The sequence below is a fragment of the Misgurnus anguillicaudatus genome, chromosome 22 (assembly GCF_027580225.2).
Source record: "Misgurnus anguillicaudatus chromosome 22, ASM2758022v2, whole genome shotgun sequence".
NCBI classification, from domain to species: Eukaryota; Metazoa; Chordata; class Actinopteri; order Cypriniformes; family Cobitidae; genus Misgurnus; species Misgurnus anguillicaudatus.
Genome location: NC_073358.2, coordinates 1,996,708 through 2,016,127, shown reverse-complemented (window position 1 = coordinate 2,016,127; position 19,420 = coordinate 1,996,708). Strand labels below are relative to the sequence as shown.

At 35.7% G+C, this 19,420-nt stretch overlaps 1 protein-coding gene across 7 annotated transcripts in view; it reads left to right on the top strand.

The window, feature by feature from the left end:
- The window catches only part of rgs3a (regulator of G protein signaling 3a), an 86,264-nt gene that overhangs the window by 54,661 nt on the left and 12,183 nt on the right, over window positions 1-19,420 (top strand). For 5 of the 7 annotated variants that reach the window (XM_055200307.2, XM_055200303.2, XM_055200304.2 and 2 more), the window contains exon 3: window positions 6,747-6,817. In XM_055200307.2, the coding sequence (XP_055056282.2) occupies window positions 6,747-6,817 (71 nt within the window). Of the gene's footprint in view, window positions 1-6,613; window positions 6,629-6,746; window positions 6,818-13,925; window positions 14,056-19,420 lie in introns of those variants that run through there. The other 2 variants (XM_055200310.2, XM_055200308.2) reach the window with 2 other exon arrangements.

Genomic DNA, 19,420 nt, shown 5'->3' with positions numbered 1-19,420 from the left:
TATACAAAATGTAGATTTCAGAGAACATAGAATTGTTTGTCCAATTGAACATAAAAATTAGATTTGCATTTGTCACTGTCAAATAATGTGAATGTTGAACCAGCGTTTTACAGAAACTTAGGGTATGGCATATTATCCTCTTTTCATACAACAACGACGTTCCCAAGTATCATAAAATCAGGGGTCCAGGGCTGAACGCCACTGGAATGCTCTCCGGACGAGGCAACACTAAATGCGTCACTCACGCATGTGGATCCCGCGTCGATCAGTAGCAATAGTGTGATTTCTGCGTGAAATCACAACGGGCACGTGCAGCAAACGCTTTCCGGACAAGGCAACGCTAAAGGCGTTGCTCACGTGTGCGGATCCCGCGTCGATCAGTAGCAATAGTTCTTAAAAAGTCACCCAAACGGACTGTATGTATGTATGTAGCCGAGCAGCCGAGCTGCAGTAGTGGAGTGTGCAGCCCCAACGATCCTTTTCAACCAATCCATGCATTGAGAGACGTTGGGACCGCCTACCTTATTAACATACGGACACAGAAATACAGAAATAAATAAATGTAGAAATGCATAAATAAATGCAAAAATAAATAAACGTAGAAATACATAAATACACGTAGAAATACATAAAAAAAAATTAGAAATAAATGTAGTGGTGCAAAAATAATAAAATTAAAAGTTGATACTTTTGACAAAACAATAGATTTATTTGTTTTTGTCTGCATTTGTTTCTGCATTTAATTAATTACTTCCATGTAAGGAAACCAGCGGTTTATGTAGATGGAAATGGCTCATTGTCAGTTTTAATTGTAAAAAAAATGGTTAAGAACGTGTACGCACACGTAACAATCAAAACATAGTATAGTTTTTTTGACTCGTACGTGTACACAGACGTTTGACGCATCTCCGGGGCTACATACTAAATTCTCTTGTAGACGCATCCACGAGCAACACGTACAATGTACGCAGAGTTTAAAAAATCATCTTCTGATGACGAAAACTGCGTAATGCGCACTCTACGCAGACCCTCGCGTACACGTAAAAATCGACTATACTTCGGCCTTAAAGAAAACACCACCGTTTTTCAATATTTTACTATGTTCATACCTCGATTTAGACAAATTAAGCGGATAAAAATTGAGAACTATATTGTATGGCGGAAGAGAACTTAGTTTGCAGCACTTCGACCTGAGTGTGCAGTAACATCATCACTCCTGACTACTCCGCCTCTCGATCAAACTTTCGTCAATATTACTGCGCCCAAGGTTGAATTTTATTTTGTGCCACCATACTTACTCGTGTAACAACTCATATAAGTCTTTAAATAAGGAAAACATGAAAGTGTTTAGTTACTTCTAAATTCACCCCTTTTTGGATCCTAAAGAATAAATGGGGCTAGGCTAAATGCTAACACATTCACAACGCTCTGTACAAACATTAAGTGCACGCATTGAAATAAAGACAGGGATGTATAAAAATAATAAGTAATAAGTAATAAGTTGAGGTAAGAACATAGTAAAATATTGAAAAAAGGTGGTGTTTTCCTTTAAGTCAACTGCACCCTCCCTCAGCAGGTGCTTTGTAATAAATGAATATTCCACATTTCTACTTTAAAATAATCTTTTCACAGTCCAGTAAAAATCACTATCCAAGTGAGACCTGACAAAAAGATGAATGTCTCTGAGACAATGTCCATTGATAGCAACACAGCTTTGCTGGTGGGTCTTACAGGAATGTATAAATGAGTCTTTAATGACTGAGCGATGGGAATGCGTCACTGTGGGAATTTGACCCATATCGTGTGCTAAGAGAGGAAGTCTACATGTACCACATCGTTCAAAAACATCCTTCATCGCAGGATGGCGATACACAGACAGGAAGACTCTTTGTGTAGTTTTAACAGAGATCTGCATTAATAGCAGGAAAACGTATTAACACACAAACTGCGAGTCAAGCATTCATAGAGAATCAAACATCTCCGTTACCGTAATGCGTTTCTGGTGGGGCATTGTGTTAGCGGTATAAAGGTCATAGGTTTGATTCAGTGTTCTTTTAAAAACGTTCAAAGTGTGAATTATTAATTCATAGACCGCCAGCATATTTAATATGACATACATGAAAGATTGACAGGCTATGAGTGGATGTGTGCTCCACTAGATCAACGTCTCATTTAACTTAATGAAAGGATAAAAACATCTCCCAACTTTAATGTGAGTTACTGTAGGGCCTGGTTAAGTAGTTTAATGGTGTTAATGGTTGTTGTACAAGATACCACCCCATAAAAAAGATCAATACAATCAGTGTGCTGTATGTGTGATGTTATTTTGTGTTGGGTATTGATCTCATTTGAGCACACAGACTGTTTGCTTACTGAAGTGTGTATGTGTATGTGTGGGAGGTGCATATTATGTACATTATCAGTCAATGAATATTAATTATGTGATGTAACACTTGACCAATAATCCTTGCTGAAAGAGTGCTAAGGGTAATAAATCACTGCGTATGTGATGGGTAAGCGGCGGGTTTACAGGGGCTTCTGCTGGGTCTTAAAGCCGCTGTTTAATGCAGCCAGTCGGTGTTTTGACAGCTTGTGTTGCCTTTCAGAAAGTGTTACCCTCACATTAACACTTAAGCATTTCCTAAAAAGTGAAGGGAATAAGTAGGTATGATGACACAATTTTCAGAAACCCCAAAGCTCAAAATTGATCACATGACTAGACAGAGCAGACATTTACCTTTACAAAGATACCTGGATTGTAAAAATGGATTGAGAAAGTTGATATTTTTAAGATAAGACATCAGAGGAAAAAGTTATATATGGATGTCAACGGAAGGTGTGTGATCGAAAATGCTGCTTATTCACATATTTTTGCTTGTAACTTTCTCATTTTATCAGATATTTGCATGAAATTTAAACAAAAGGAGGATTTTGTTAGTTCTTTTAAATTAAATCATGAACATTTACTGTTTTAGTCGGAATGGGCATCAGACCCATGGTAAATACACTGCAAAAATATCAAAAAATTCTTAAATTAAGATGCTTTTTCTTGATGAGCAAAATGACCCAAGAAAATAAAACTAGTTTTTAGACCAAAAATATGAAATTTAAGTGATTTTGTGCATAAAACAAGCAAAAAAAAAAAAAAATCTGCCAATGGGGTAAGCAAAAAAATCTTGAAAATTTTTCTTAAACACTAAATTCAAGAAAAATTTGCTTACCCCATTGGCAGATTATTATTTTTTTGCTTGTTTTATGCACAAAATCACTTAAATTTCATATTTTTTGTCTAAAATCTAGACTTATTTTCTTGGGTTGTTTTGCTCATCAAGAAAAAGCATCTTAATTTAAGAATTTTTAGATTATTTTACTGAAAACAAAACAAAAATACTATGTTTTTTTCTTTTGAAAATAATTTTTTGCAGTGCACTCTTATTTCATTCCTTAATCTTGCAGATCATTTTAGTATTTATAAATGCACCTACATGATATGTTGTTTATTTTTGTTGAAAATATCTGTGACGCATTATAGTCCTCTAATTGTCATACAGCTTCACATATAAAACAGAGTGTTTCGATAATATGCATATTTATCTATCAGTGCATGGAAAACATTTAAAACATTCCCGTGTGAAATGGCAGAAGTAGTTTTTTTTATCTGACGTGCATTCTGCTTGCATCTGTACAAGAATCTGTACTCAATAAACATTCAGTATCAAGAAACATTTGACTGAAAAATGTTTCCCATGAACAAGCTGATGATGCATTTAAATGCTTGAAATTACTTTTGTAGACAAAAATATTAATTTCTTTCTTAAAGGAATAGTCTACTCATTTTCAATATTAAAATATGTTATTACCTTAACTAAGAATTGTTGATACATCCCTCTATCATCTGTGTGCGTGCACGTAAGCGCTGGAGCGCGCTGCGACGCTTCGATAGCATTTAGCTTAGCCCCATTCATTCAATGGTACCATTTAGAGATAAAGTTAGAAGTGACCAAACACATCAACGTTTTTCCTATTTAAGACGAGTAGTTATACGAGCAAGTTTGGTGGTACAAAATAAAACGTAGTGCTTTTCTAAGCGGATTTAAAAGAGGAACTATATTTTATGGCGTAATAGCACTTTTGGGAGTACTTTGACTCGCCTGAAAAGTCCGCTCCCCTTCTCACTCTCATAATGGGAGAGGGAGGGTGTTACTGCGCCGAGTCGAAGTACTTCCAAAAGTGCTATTACGCCATAAAATATAGTTCCTCTTTTAAATCCGCTTAGAAAAGCGCTACGTTTTATTTTGTACCACCAAACTTGCTCGTATAACTACTCGTCTTAAATAGGAAAAACGTTGATGTGTTTGGTCACTTCTAACTTTATCTCTAAATGGTACCATTGAATGAATGGGGCTAAGCTAAATGCTATCGAAGCATCGCAGCGCTCTCCAGCGCTTTCGTGATGAGTAGACTATTCCTTTAAAAAAAAAATTGAAATGGAAAGTTTGATTTAAACTAGACTTAGAATATTGAAGACAAAGCAGCCAAAATGAGCCCAGAATAGATGTGAAAACATCTTGGTTTAAACCTTAAGATGCTTCTAGACAAGATGATAAAACTATATTTTTATGATTTTTACTATTATTCAATAATGTAGAAAAATATAAAGAATAAGGGCCAGATTTACTCCAGCGAAAGCGCCTCTTTTTAAAAAATAAAGACGTGCAGTGAAAAAGTGGCATGGACACAGCTGTTTTTGCGACTGACCTTATTGGATATGCATTTGTAAGAGTTTCCCTTTCAAAGCTAAATGTGAGGAGACTATTTAAATAAATCACGCAATATGATTTACTAAAGTTTGTGCTTGTCAGTTAACTAGTATTTGGGCCATTTTTTATTGTCGATAAAAGTATGTCTTAAACCTTATGCTAATTTGTGATGCACTGACTGCTTTGGTCATTATGGAAATGAGATTTTTGTGCCTTTGTTCTCCAACGTGTGTCTTGTCAGAAAATCACCCGCAAAAATGTCTACTTCCATCTGCGGTTTATTGAAATTGTGCTCTCAAGTTAATTTGCCCTGTTTAGTAAATCTGGCCATAAGTGTTTAAAGAGTAAGTGTTCCTAAACTTTTGACCGATACTTTACACTAAAGATTCAAGCATTAAACAAAAAATTAAGCATTAAGATTTGTGCTTACTGAAATAACTGAAGTAGTCAAAACTTTTGTGTATGTTACCAATAATTATTTAGACTAGAGGACTGAATCATCAGGCTCCACCTTTGACCCTCATATAAGTTGAAATCCACTTCACTTTTAAGCCCATAGTTCACCCTGGAAAGAAAATTTTATCATAAATCACTTACAAGCTAGCTAAAGTCAGCAAATTTAGCATATTTACGTCTGAATTTCACACGCGAATGAAGTGAGTTAACTCAAAATGTTTAAGCTTCCAACTATGCGCGAATTGTGCGATTTATTCGCTTAATTCGCGTCTAGTGTGAACGCACCCTGAGTTCTTTGATCATCTTTGGAATACATTTTTCGTTAGTTTTGATGAAAACCGGGAGGTTTGTGACTGTCCCGTAGACTGCTATTCAATGGACACTATTTAAGGCCAAAAAAGAATAAAAGACATCGTAAAAAATTCTAGCGAGCAGAACACTTCTGTGCACAAAGAAAACAGAACTAACGACATCAACAATTTGTTTTCCCTGTTGCGCGTTCATGAGCAGGCTATAAGTTCACGCTCGTTGTTTGCTAACTACGTCAGGAGGTCACGCCATGAACTTGTATTCTGATCATGAACGTGTAAACAATGAAAACTAATTCTTGAATAAAGTCGTTAGTTTTGTTGTCTTTGTGCACAAAAGTTTTCTCATTGCTTCATAATCTTATCCAACCACTGATGGCACATGGACTTTTTTTGGACTTTTTTGCCGATGTCCCGTGGACGGTCACATGACTCCTGAAGGACTTAGGGGTTCGGAACGACATTGTGCTAAGTGATTTATGATAAAATTTTCATTCTGGGGTGAACTATTGCCTTAAGTTAGCAGTGTTAATACTTTTGGTTAGTTTTAATAGTCCACACAAACGCTCCACAGAATGTTGTCCACACACATTGTTTGAATGATATTTCAGCGATACGACCTAATTTGTGTGATAAATCCTTAAGGGGCACAGATTTGATACCAAACATGATATACAGAATGAGGAAATATTTGTCTGACTAAGAGGGCCAAGAAAAGCTTTTCATTGTCCAGTCTCAACACGAAAGGTCTACGCCATGTATGGCCAAAGCCGCACAACAGGTCAATACGGGGCGTCCACACTTACAACACAATGGGTCATTCTTCTGCAGTTCAGCTTTCTCTCAAACACACACACACACACACACACACACACACACACACAAAGTGGTCTCGAAAGCCCCCACCCACCCCATTATACCCCTGTGAGGGCAGGAAGTGTAATGTGACTCCGTGGTCTGAGCCCCATGTTTTAATCCTCCACATAGCTTTAGGCCAATCACACAAACAACACACAATCTCACATACTTACTATTGAGGATTACAGTGACCCACACACACAAACACACACTCTCTGTGTGAAGGTCCATGGCCTGCACTGGGCGGTGAGGATTAACTTGTCTTGGTTTAGCTGCTTTTGGGACTCAAATTCTCAGTTTTTTGGTGTCGTTTCTTTTTCTCTGGATAATGATGCCGACTGTTTTCATCTCTCTCTCTCCTCAGCTGAGCGGCGCCTCGGAGTGCAGTTGCAGCGTGAGTCCTGACGGAGCCAAGAAGAAGAAATCCAAAAACCTGTGAGTCTTATTTACATTTATGCATTTGGCAGATGCTTTTATCCAAATAGTGCATTACAACTATACATTGATCAGTGTGTGTGTTCCCTGGGTTCAAACTCATGTCCTTTTGCGCTGCTAATGTATGCTCTACCACTGAGCATTTGTCATCTTACCGTGATCTTACCGTGCTGTATGTTTGTCACGGGTGCGCTACTCAAGAGTAATTTTTTTAATCTTTACAAGATAAAAATAGACTAATCTGATCTAGGGCTGCATAACGATTAATCGCGACTAATCGTTTGCGGAATAAAATATTTTGTTTACATCATATGTATATGTGTGTATACTGTGTATAATAATTCTGTATATATAATACACACACATGCATGTATAAATTAAGGAAATATTACATGTGTATATACATATACACATCTATATATAATTTATATTATAACAATTAGTCGCGATTAATCGTTACGTGTTCAGATTTATAGTGACTGTGTTTGAGGTGTTTTATCAGATTTCCAAGGCCTAGTGCACACGGACACGGGTATTTTTATAAACGTGACTTTTTTACGCGGTTCCGCCATTCGTCCACACGAAAACACAGTTTTTGAAAAAAACCTATCAAGGTAAGGATTTTAAGAAACACCGGTTGCAGTGTTGTCGTGTAGACAGTAAAACCGTGGTTTTTGCCTTGCGATGTCAGAGTGTGCGCTGTTATCCGCAGTGTTTGATGTCAGATTGTGTGCCGCTGACTGCTTTGTTGATGATTCTGTGCAATGGCGGGCGTAGCCCAAATCTCCTCTTTCCTCTGTGCGTCATGTTGTTATCCTACCGGAACCGGTAATAACTTTTGGTTAGGCTTCTGATTGGCCAAGGTGGCTTTACGATTTGGGTTATATCGCCACCTGCTGTTGTGGCATGCTCTTGACAGCGCTTGATAGCGTGTTTTTGCTTTTTAATGTGGACGAAGATTTCTTTTAAACCGAGCATGTATGGATGGGATATTTTTGGAGGTTATAAAAATACACAGTGTCTGTGTGAACTAGGCCTAAATGGGGTCTAGTTGAACCTCATATATAGTGAAGACAATTCAATGACAGTGTAGCTGAAGGACGCATACGCTTGTGTATCTTTGTATTGAATCTTAGTCAGCTATCTGCTTACACAGAATTTTTGCCCAGTGCTTACACTGCAATCTAAGATATCATATTTTGTCCAAGGCAGCCTGCCATGTATCCATTATAGTGAAGGCAATCAAAGAATGTGCATTATAAATATTACCATTTATTTATTGTCTTGGGAACAAAATGTTTAATTTAATACTGAAGAGTTTGAGTTTTTGTTAGTTGATTAAACATTTGTATTATTATTAAACTTTTTTACTTAGTATTGGTGTGTATTACAGTATTGTTATGCTTATAGAGGGTATGCATTGACGTCACTTTTCCACGTGACCACGCTGGAACTCGCCCTGTTGAATGGCAAACGTTCAACAAAATGGCTGGTTTTCATAGCGGCTGTGGCAAAAATGCCTGTAAAACTGACAATTATCAGCTTAAATTGAATTTAGTTGGACTTGATAGCAGAGGTGGACTATACACTGCAAAAAATGTTTTCAAGAAAACATTTTCTTAGTATTTTTGTCTTGTTTTCAGTAAAAATATCTAAAAATTCTTAAATTAAGATGCTTTTTCTTGATGAGCAAAATGACCCAAGAAAACAAGTCCAGCTTCCAGACCAAAAACATCAAATCCAAGTGACCTTGTGAACAAAACAAGCAACAAAATCTCCCAATGGGGCAAGCAAAAAAATCTTGAACATTTTTCTTAAACAGTAATTTCAAGAAAAATTTACTTACCCCATTGGCAGATTTTTTTTTGCTTGTTTTATGCACAAAATCCCTTAAATTTGATTATTTTTGGTCTAAAAACTAGACTTATTTTCTTGGGTCATTTTGCTCATCAAGAAAAAGCATCTTCATTTAAAATTTTTTAGTTATTTTTACTAAAAACAAGACAAAAATACTAAGAATTTTTTTCTTGAAAATCATTTTTGCAGTGCAAGAATAAATTTAGTTTTTTTTTTAAGGATTTTTCTCCATACAGTGGACTTTAGTGAACCTCAACAGTTTACACTGCAAAAAAGATTTAAGAAAAAAAATCTTAGTATTTTGTCTTGTTTTCAGTAAAAATATCTAAAAATTCTTAAATTAAGATGCTTTTTCTTAATAATAAGTGTAGATTTTACACCAAAAATATCCAATTTTTGTGCATAAAACAAGCAAAAAAATCAGCTAATGTGGTAAGCAAAAAAATCTTGAAAATTTTTCTTAAACACTAAATTCAAGAAAAATTCAAGAAAAATTTGCTTACCCCATTGGCAGATTTTTTTTGCTTGTTTTATGCACAAAATCACTTAAATTTGATATTTTTGGTCTAAAAACTAGACTTATTTTCTTGGGTCTCTTTGCTCATCAACAAAAAGCATCTTAATTTAATAATTTTTAGATAGTTTTACTGAAAACAAGACAAAATAATTCATTAAAAAAATATTTTTTACATTTTCCAAGCATGTGTGCTTTATAAGGGTGTTTGTCTTGGGAAAAGTTTTACTTCAATACATGTATTCTTTAATATTGCATATTAAAATGTATTTAATACCTAATTACATTAAAATTGTGTACGTTAATGTACTTAAATGTTAAATGTAAAATAAAAACTTGTATTTATGAAATGTATTAAGAGTAAATATTATGATAATATGCTTTGCATATGTATGTTTTCCAAAGAAAAACACGGATAAAATACAAATGATTTTTTTAAGTAGAAAATAAAACCTCTGTTTGATAGTGACCCTAGCAACTTATCAACCCACCTGTGGTCTGTGGACGTTGGCATGAACGATCAATTTACTTCTCCTTTCGGTGTTTCTTGCCAGTCTTTAAAACGATAGCTCCAAATTCTTGTTAATCTGTTAGTACAGTCTATCGCACAACAGCTGTTTCTCATTTCAACGGGTTTTCCCTGTGTTTTCGCTGATTTCACACTGTACACTCATTCTGCCGCTCTGTCTTTTGCCACTCAGTGGGTGTAACCACAGGCAATTTCGCCGAAGGTGACGTCACGTGCATACCCTCTATTAGTGTACCATATTGTAAACAAGCTTTGTGTAGCTGTTTGTGTGTGTGTGTGCATATGTTTGTCTTGTAATAAGTTAATGTCATTACTGCTGTTCAAGTGATAGTTAATCTGAGGCTTTGTGTTGTAAGATGTGAATTGTGGAAGGGGGAATAAAGCTGAAGCTCTTTGAGGTGTTATTGTACAGTAAAGGGTTCATTATAGTTCTGCATGGGTCCTACGGCTTAGCATCAACACGTCGCTTTTCATTCATACTTCGACGTGCAATTACACATGCAGACCACTAGTTGGTATCCACGCATGCAACCCACAGTAGCAGTGCAACAGCCAAACAGGAAGCAGCTTCGCCAGTAAACCTCAAAAACGAAGAAGAAGAAACCGCTTGTTGTGTATGATTTGAAAGGACCATGATGGAGGTAAAAAGACAGCGACTATTGTTGCAGTTTGAGTTAAATCACTCCTCAACCTGGCCCATTTTTGTTCTTATCGTCTCAAGCAAAAATGCCTATAAGGACATTTTCTTTACCTGACGGGAGTTCTAGGTGATCCAGGAGAGACATATTGGCTTTTAGAAATTGTAATAGAAATGCTAAAAAAAGGACGCGTCAAGTATAAACAAGGCTTTAGACACAAAACTACCTCACAACATGTTGGAGGAAGGCCAGAAAAGATTGAAAATGTCCTTTGAGTTATTGTGGAGTGATTTGTGGAAGGTCAGCAGGGAACACACAATGTCAGGATGTTATTTCAAATAAGGACATCTCTTAACACAGCTGTGCTATCATTAGACACAGAAAATGACTTTTATAGAGTACAGTGGCTTTTGAAGGATTTCATGTGTATGCTCATCTGGGGTTTGGACCTCTAAGACTGAAATAATCTATGAATAAAGTTATAAAGTTATAACAGGAGAGATTGTGAGATGTCTTATCTGCAAATAAATATGAATTACCCAGATTTAATTGCTGGTTGATGTTAATTCATTAATAGTTTTACTTTTAAACCCTCTGGTTACAAGTGCCCCATTTATTTCCATTGTAAGCGCACTACTGTAAGCACATTTTAGTTGGAAGCATGTGTTTAATTTTCTCTCAACACTTCAAAGTCTCATTGGCCATTATTGTGGAAGTATAATATGAAGGACATGTAGTACCAGACCTGCATTTAGAAAAACATAAAACACTTTCCCTATTGCACTGCACTCTTGCTTGCAATCTTTATTGAGCAATCTGCATTTACATGAATGTATGCGGCGGATGCTTTTACCCAATGTATTCTGTAGATTTGATCAGTATGTGTGTGTTCTTTGAAGCAGTGTAATTGTTCACGTTTGTGTACAACAGATTCCAGTTACACAGAATTAAGTATTATGGTGCAAACAACAAAAAACAAAAAGGTCTTAGGAGGTTAAACTGCAATTCATCGACGGGCCATCTCCAAAAATGAGTCAATGTGAGTCTAATGCCACTGCTGTCACTAGTTGCTGTTTCAGCAACTAGTCACCTTAGACCCACCCACATCCTGCCTCTTTGACAATTTTCGGTTATCCAGGAGTGACGCGCTGTCAAGATGGCGACAACAGGTTCCACCTACTTTAGGCTTCAAAAATCCTCTTTACAAACCTACAGGGCACACTGCATCCATTTTTTACAGTCTATGGTTCAAACCCATGACCTTTTGTGCTGCTAATGCAGTGCTCTGTCACTGAGCTATAGCACAGCATGTCATGTGATAAATTGTACATTTGGAATAATTTAATTTGCATAAATGTGATTAATATTAGGGGGAAAGTGGGGCTAGGAGAGGTTTTAAGTGAACTACATGGCCTCTTGAATATGCACCAACAAAAGGAACTCTTTAATATTGTGATTTAATGTCGACATTTATTCTTGTGGCATTGTTTCTGTGCATGACACATAGGGCTGTCACAATGATTAAATAATTGTCTCATTGCGATTGTTTGACCTCATCGCGATGATTTCAGATCACCACAATGATTGCACATCCCTCTAAAAACACAAGGGGGAGCCGCAGCGCCTGTACAAATGAGACATTATCTGATTACTTTCAAATATATGTGATGTGTATTAATATTTACTGCCAGGTTAACCTTGCAAAATATTTAATTATACTGTAATAATCACAACAATGTGTGGAAATGATTTCATAAACAAAAAATGTATGAGAATTAAATGTCAAAGCACTTAAACAGTCAATTAATCGTCATAATCGTCAAAGAATTAAAACAGTCAATTAATCATCATAATCGTCAAATCACCAAAACAGCCAATTAATCATCATAATCGTTAAAGCAATAAAACAGTCAATTAATCATCATAATCGTCAAAGCACTAAAACAGGCAATTAATCGTCATAATCACCAAAGCACTAAAACAGGCAATTAATCGTCAAAGCACTAAAACAGTTAATTAATCATCATAATCGTCAAAGCACTAAAACAGGCAATTAATCATCATAATTGTCTAAGCACTAAAACAGTCAATTAATCGTCATAATCGGCAAAGCACTAAAACAGGCACTTAATCGTCATAATTGACAAAGCACTAAAACAGTCAATTAATCATCATAATCGTCAAAGCACTAAAACAGGCACTTAATCGTCATAATCGTCAAAGCACTAAAACAGACAATTAATCGTCATAATCGGCAAAGCACTAAAACAGGCACTTAATCGTCATAATCGACAAAACACTAAAACAGTCAATTAATCATCATAATCATCAAAGCACTAAAACAGGCACTTAATCGTCATAATCGTCAAAGCACTAAAACAGTCAATTAATCGTCATAATCACCAAAGCAATAAAACAGGCAATTAATCATCAAAGCAATAAAACAGACAATTAATCATCATAATCGTCAAAACAATAAAACAGGCAATTAATCGTCATAATCGTAAAAGCAATAAAACAGACAATTAATCGTCATAATTGTTCAAGCACTAAAACAGGCAATTAATCGTCCAAGCACTAAAACAGGCACTTAATCGTCAAAGTAATAAAACAGACAATTAATAATTATAATCATCAAAGCACTAAAACAGGCACTTAATCGTCATAATCGTCAAAGCAATAAAACAGGCAATTAATCGCCATAATCGTCAAAGCACTAAAACAGGCAATTAATCGTCATAACCGTCAAAGCACTAAAACAGGCAATTAATCGTCCAAGCAATAAAACAGGCACTTAATCGTCATAATCGACAAAGCACTAAAACAGACAATTAATCATCTTAACGGTCACAATTTATTAGACAATTAACCATCAGCCAAATTTCATAATCGTGACAGCCCTAGTGACACAAAGTAACAACAACAACAACAGAAGACAGATAAGACGTGACAACTTTTTTGTCAATCTGTGTGTTTGCATTTAACGTTTGTCTGGAGTTCTCACCTGGCCTCATTATTCACTTTTAGGATTTGCTTTATTTTCTTTGTATATCATTGTGAAAATCTTAAACCTTTTCATTACCGTTTGTTTCATTTTAAAATATGTTGATTTGCTAATAACTTTCCTCTGCTAAATGTTTGCAAAACAGAATTTGTCTATCTGGACAATTGCCAATATTACCTTTCAGAAAAAGTTGTTTTTCTAAGGACTCGTTTAAAACTACTCTGGCACCGAGTTTATGACAGCAAACCAGACAGAAAACAGACACCAGGACTCATGTGAGACTACCATCTGTTTATAAAGAGTCTAAACTACGACCAACTGACCCATGTGTGCTTACCAATACAAGCATGCATTCATTCATACGCACACACATACCGTCTATAAACACATCAAATAGGAAACGTCGTTATTTCATAGTGCTTTACTGCATGTTTCATAAACTTTATGTGAAACCGTAAGCATGCTGTAAACACAGACACACAAGAGTATACACTAGAACAGATCTGGCCTGTGATTGGCTCACGCTAGTTCTGCCTCCTTGCGTTCTTGGGCTATAAAAAGACACCGAGTCTCTCCCTTTGGTTAGAGGAATGTGATCACCCTGTCCTGAGCACCCTGCTTCATACAGACACACACACACATACATGCACTCATGTTACACATAATGGTGGATTTCTCCGAGAAGTACCTGGAAAGGTAGGCACCAAACGTTCCTGCTCCGCTGCTCTGAGACTTTCACGTTAATGAGACGAGGGAAGGAGGGATTTAAAAATAGACAGAGTTTAGTTTAGATGAGGGTGCCTGGAGTTCAGATCTCATGTGGTTTGTCCGTGGCAGGGAGCTTTTCTTTTCGGCTGTTCTTCATGAAGTTGTGCGCGGTTGGTGTGTTGATAATTTCCTGATTTATTTGCGTGATTTAAAAGCATTTGTGTATTTCTTGGGTGAATGAACATGACGGGGTTGTTTTGCACTTTAAAAAGATTAATTTTGCATTAAGAATGCATGAGTTATTTCCAAAATGTAGTGATGACAAGGCACATTTACCCAGAAATTCAAAATGCAAAAAGAAATGTTTTTCTCATTATTGTAATGCAAAATATAAATAAATATGCAAATATTGCTAGACTGTATTTATGCATTATGGTGTTATTTGCTGTGTTGTCATTAATGCTAATATGTTGTATTATATTATTATTATTGAGCAATTACGCTAATACAGTAATAATAAACATCAGCACGCATTGCGGTTTTGAGAAGTGCATAATGTGCAATTAAAATACCATCATATTTTTTTTATCTTGTGTTGGAAATTAAATACATTTTTCATGAGATTCTCTAAATTGCTTTGTAAGTTTACCAACTTTCACACAAGTTCACAAGGTGTCATGTAAATGTGATGCGATTTCATACGGCTGTTCTGAATTCTTAGTTTGACACATGGATGGTGACATTCATAGTGATTGCAAGACATTTACACATGAGCTGATGAAATGCCTACAAACACACATATGTCTATTTAAGGCAAGCGTTGCTACTTCGATGTTCCAGTGATTTGGAAATTGGACACCTGTTGGGACATGAACCGGTAACGGGTCGCATTTGTTTCAAATTGAAGTCCCATTGCAAGTCATCACTTTCACGTTCCAAGTGTCTTTCCCACTGCAAGCGTCCTGGTTTCACAGCCTGAACTCCATTACGGGCAGTAATGTGAGCCGGGCAGAGTGGGAATTGGCAAAGCCTTGAGATAATTGTGGCTCTCCTCCTATATCTCCGGCTTCCCTGCAGGACTCACAAGGGGAAATGTCTGTTGACGGGCGCACAGAGCCGGATCAGAGCATCCTAATTTGATAAGTTCCAGCGAGGGCGCATCCTTCCTGTCGAGAGATTACAGGCCTGTGCGCCGTGAGGAGGCGAGACACCAGCTGTTTCTGCTCGATAATTAGATGAATGTTTTTCACTAAATGAAGGGTCATGATCGCCGCCGAGGCGTGATGGAGCTGAAACATCTCACCGCCACTGAAGTTGCCTTGTGCTTACACAGCAAAGTATTATTGTTAACACATTTTTTATATGCATAATTTTTTTATATGTATATAGACATCACATTAGTCATGCATTAAGTAGTTTACAGAATTTTAAGCATTTTCATCCATGCTTTGTGCATCTTGTAGGCTTCAAAAATTTGTTAGGGATGTTATTAGGGCTGCATAACAACAAATTGCAACTAGTCATTTGCATAATAAAAGTTTTTGTTTGCATCATATATGTGTGTGTACTGTGCATAATAATTATGTATATTTAAAAAATACACACATGCATGTATAATTGTAAGAAAAAATATGTTTATATATTAAGCACATATTTATATACAATATAAATTATATATAAATTGAAAAAAATATATATACACCAGTAATTATTTCTTAAATATATACATGCATGTGTGTAAATATACAGAATTATTATGCACAGTACACACACACATATATGATGTAAACACACTGCAAAAAATGAATTTGTTACTTAGTATTTTTGTCTTGTTTTCTAATATAAATATCTGAAAATTTTTAAATTGAGATGCATTTCCTTGGTAAGCAAGTGGCTTAAGATATTAAGTCTTGTTTAATGATAAAAATCAAGAGTTTTTTAACTTAAAACAAGTAAAAATATATCTGCCAGCGCAGTAAGAAAAATAAACTTAACTCCAGTTTCAACTTAATTCAATTAACTTAATTTAAGGGTGTAGCGGAGGATTTTCTCGAATTTTAGAAAAGAACCGCCTTCTCCAGTTTTTTTAAAAAATGCAATTGCGCAACACTCCTGATTGACAACTAGGAGGACCAATAGTCTTGATGATCCACCCGGAAAAAGAAAATCCTCCCAAATACCTTTAAGATTTTTTTCTTACTGCACTGGCAGATGTTTTGACTTGTTTTGGGTAAAGAAACTCTTAGTTTTCACAACTGATTTCAACCAACAAGATTTAAAGTCTTGAATCACTTGCTTGCCAGGTAAGTGTTTCTCGGTTTGAGAATTTTCTGATGTTTATACTGGACAACAAGACAAAAATGCTAAGTAAGACATTCAGTTTTTGCAGTGCAAAAACTTTTATTCTGCAGCCCTAGAGGAGATATTAGTTAAAAAAAATCCATGCTACGTCATATTAGATTAAATTATTTTAATTTATTATAACACAACTATTTCATGTCATTATTATGAAAATTTTTAACACATTTTATTTTTATAATGTGACATTAATCGGAGTAAAAAAATGTTGGTTGAGACTCCAGTTGCACTGAATAACACGGCTAAGAATAGTAAAATGGGCATGCATGCAACTTTTTGCATGTAGTAACTGATATTCCAGCATGTATTTCAACACTGGCATGGCTTTTCCTTGCTCAGATCTGGAGTCTGACTGACGCCACATGATTGTGAAGCTAACAGTGTTGCAAAGTAGTGTGGAATCTCAAAACTGCAGTACCGATGCCCAGAGGGAATAATGCTTCCTGTGCCACGTCTACACACACACACACACACACACACACACACACACACACACACACACACACACACACACACACACACACACACACACACACACAGCTGAGGTTGGGTCAGTTTTTAATAGAGCAGGCTTGTATCCAATATCTGATCCTCAACATCCCTAAATGCTAGGGCACGTGTAGTCTTTATATAACTAGAGAAAAATGACAGTAAGCTTTGCGTGATGCTTCAAGGTTTAGTTTAAGGTGAAATGAGCAAAAAGCTGTGTCACTCGTGGTGTGTTGATCTTTACTGTACATACACAGCAGTGTTGATCCAGATTATATCCAGTAGGTGGCATTATTGACTTTCCCCATTATAGGCTGCATGGCATCTGACAAACTCGTGTTACTATGAGTGTTCTTGCATGTGGTTATTTCCACCAAAGCAACACAGCTCGTGGTTGTAGGTTGCATCTTGTAAACTTTCATTACACTCACTTATTTTTTAGGAAGCAACTGTTGAAAATCTTTCCCTCCGATCCGTACGATCCAAAGCCTCTTTCCAGACTCCGTCAGGAAGCCGCATTCCTCACTGGAGGTTAAAAATAAAGTCTCATGCATTCCTATTGGCTAGTTCCGTGCTGTTTTTGTGCCAGGAGCTTTAAAAGCAAAATGTTGTGATGTATTTTTTCTCTGCCACATTTCTGTTTTGTTCGCCGCCTACTTTCTTCAGCAAGCGATCATTTTAAATCCATCATAATCTATGCAGAAGCCCAGCGGTTCATTCGTCATTCTTCACATTCTGGGTCTGTTTGAAATCTGAGTTGTGTTTGAGCGACTTTATCTCCCAAAAAGTGAGACGCTTTCAGAAACACTTATCTCATCTCTGCAGGCCTCATGGAGGTTCGATTGAGTTTTTCTCAGTCTGCCGCTGAATCCAATATGAAAAATGTTAATGGTAAAGCCCCTGGCAGATATCAAAGGGCTAAATATATACCAGATGACGTTACTGCTGCAGATAAGAGTTTTAAAATAGTTTTGAAATAAAATGAGGATTACAGAAGTATAAAATCAATACAGTGTATGTACACTGCAAATAATGAGTTACTTATTTAGTATTTTTGTCTTGTTTTCAGTACAAATATCAAAAAACTCTCAAATTAGGATGCATTTTCTTGATGAGCAACATGACCTACAAAAATAGGTCTAGTTTTTAGACAAAAAACACACAATTTTTTTCTGAATTTGTGCTTAAAACAAGCAAACCCCTCCATGGGGTAAGAAAAAAATCTTAAACTTTTTTCTTAAACACTTAATTCAAGAAAAACTTTCTTAGCCCATTGGGAGATTATTTTTTGTGTGCTTTTTTACTCACAAATTTACCGAGCCCCTAAGGTAACATAGGAGTAAAAAAATCGAAAGTTTAATTTCATGTCTCACGTGAAACTTTCATGTGCTCACACGAAACCTTCATCTGCAGAATTTATTTTTAAAGTGTAGTTTCATGTGCACACGCAAAAGTTTCACGTGTGCACGTGATAGTTTACACGCGAAAGTTTAACGTGAGCACGCGAAACTAAACACGGTAGTTTCAAGTGCGCACGCGAAATTTTCACGTGATACATTGCAAAAAATTATTTTCAAGAAAAACCTTTCTTAGAATTTTTTATTGTTTTAAATAAAAATATCTAAAAATTCTTAAATTAAGATTATTTTTCTTGATGATCAAAACGACCCAAGAAAATAAGTCTAGTTTTTAGACCAAAAATATCAAATTTAAGTGATTTTGTGCATAAAACAAGCAAAAAAATCTGCCAATGGGGTAAGCAAAAATTCTTGAACATTTTTCTTAAACACTTAATTTAAGAAAAAATAGCTTACCCCATTGGCAGATTTTTTTTGCTTGTTTTATGCACAAAATCACTTACATTTTATATTTTTGGTCTAAAAACTATTTTCTTGGGTCGTTTTGCACATCAAGAAAAAGCATCTTAATTTAAGAATTTTTAGATATTTTTACTAAAACAAAAACATAAATACTAAGATTGTTTTCTTGAAAATAATTTTTTGCATTGTAGTTTCACGTGAGCACACGATAGTTTCATGAAACTAAACTTTATTTAATTTTTGTTCCATGTCCCCTTAGGGGCTCCATACAAATTCACTTAAATTGTATATTTTTTGTCTTAAAACTAGACTAGGCTAAAGTGAAACTTTCACGTGCGCGTGTAAACTATCGCGTGCGCACGTGAAACTTTCACTTAAATTAAGATGCTTTTTCTTGATGAGCAAAACGACCCAAGAAAATAAGTCTAGTTTTTAGACAAAAAATATCAAATTTAAGTGATTTTGTGCATAAAACAAGTAAAAAATATCCGGAAATGGGGTAAGCAAATTTTTCTTAATTTTTTCTTGAATTTAGTGTTTAAGAAGAAATGTCAGGATTTTTTGCTTACCCTATTGGCAGATAATTTTGTTTTTTGCTTGTTTTATGCACAAAACCACTTAAAGTTGATGTTTTTGGTCTGGAAGCTGGACTTGTTTTCTTGTGTTGTTTTGCTCATCAAGAAAAA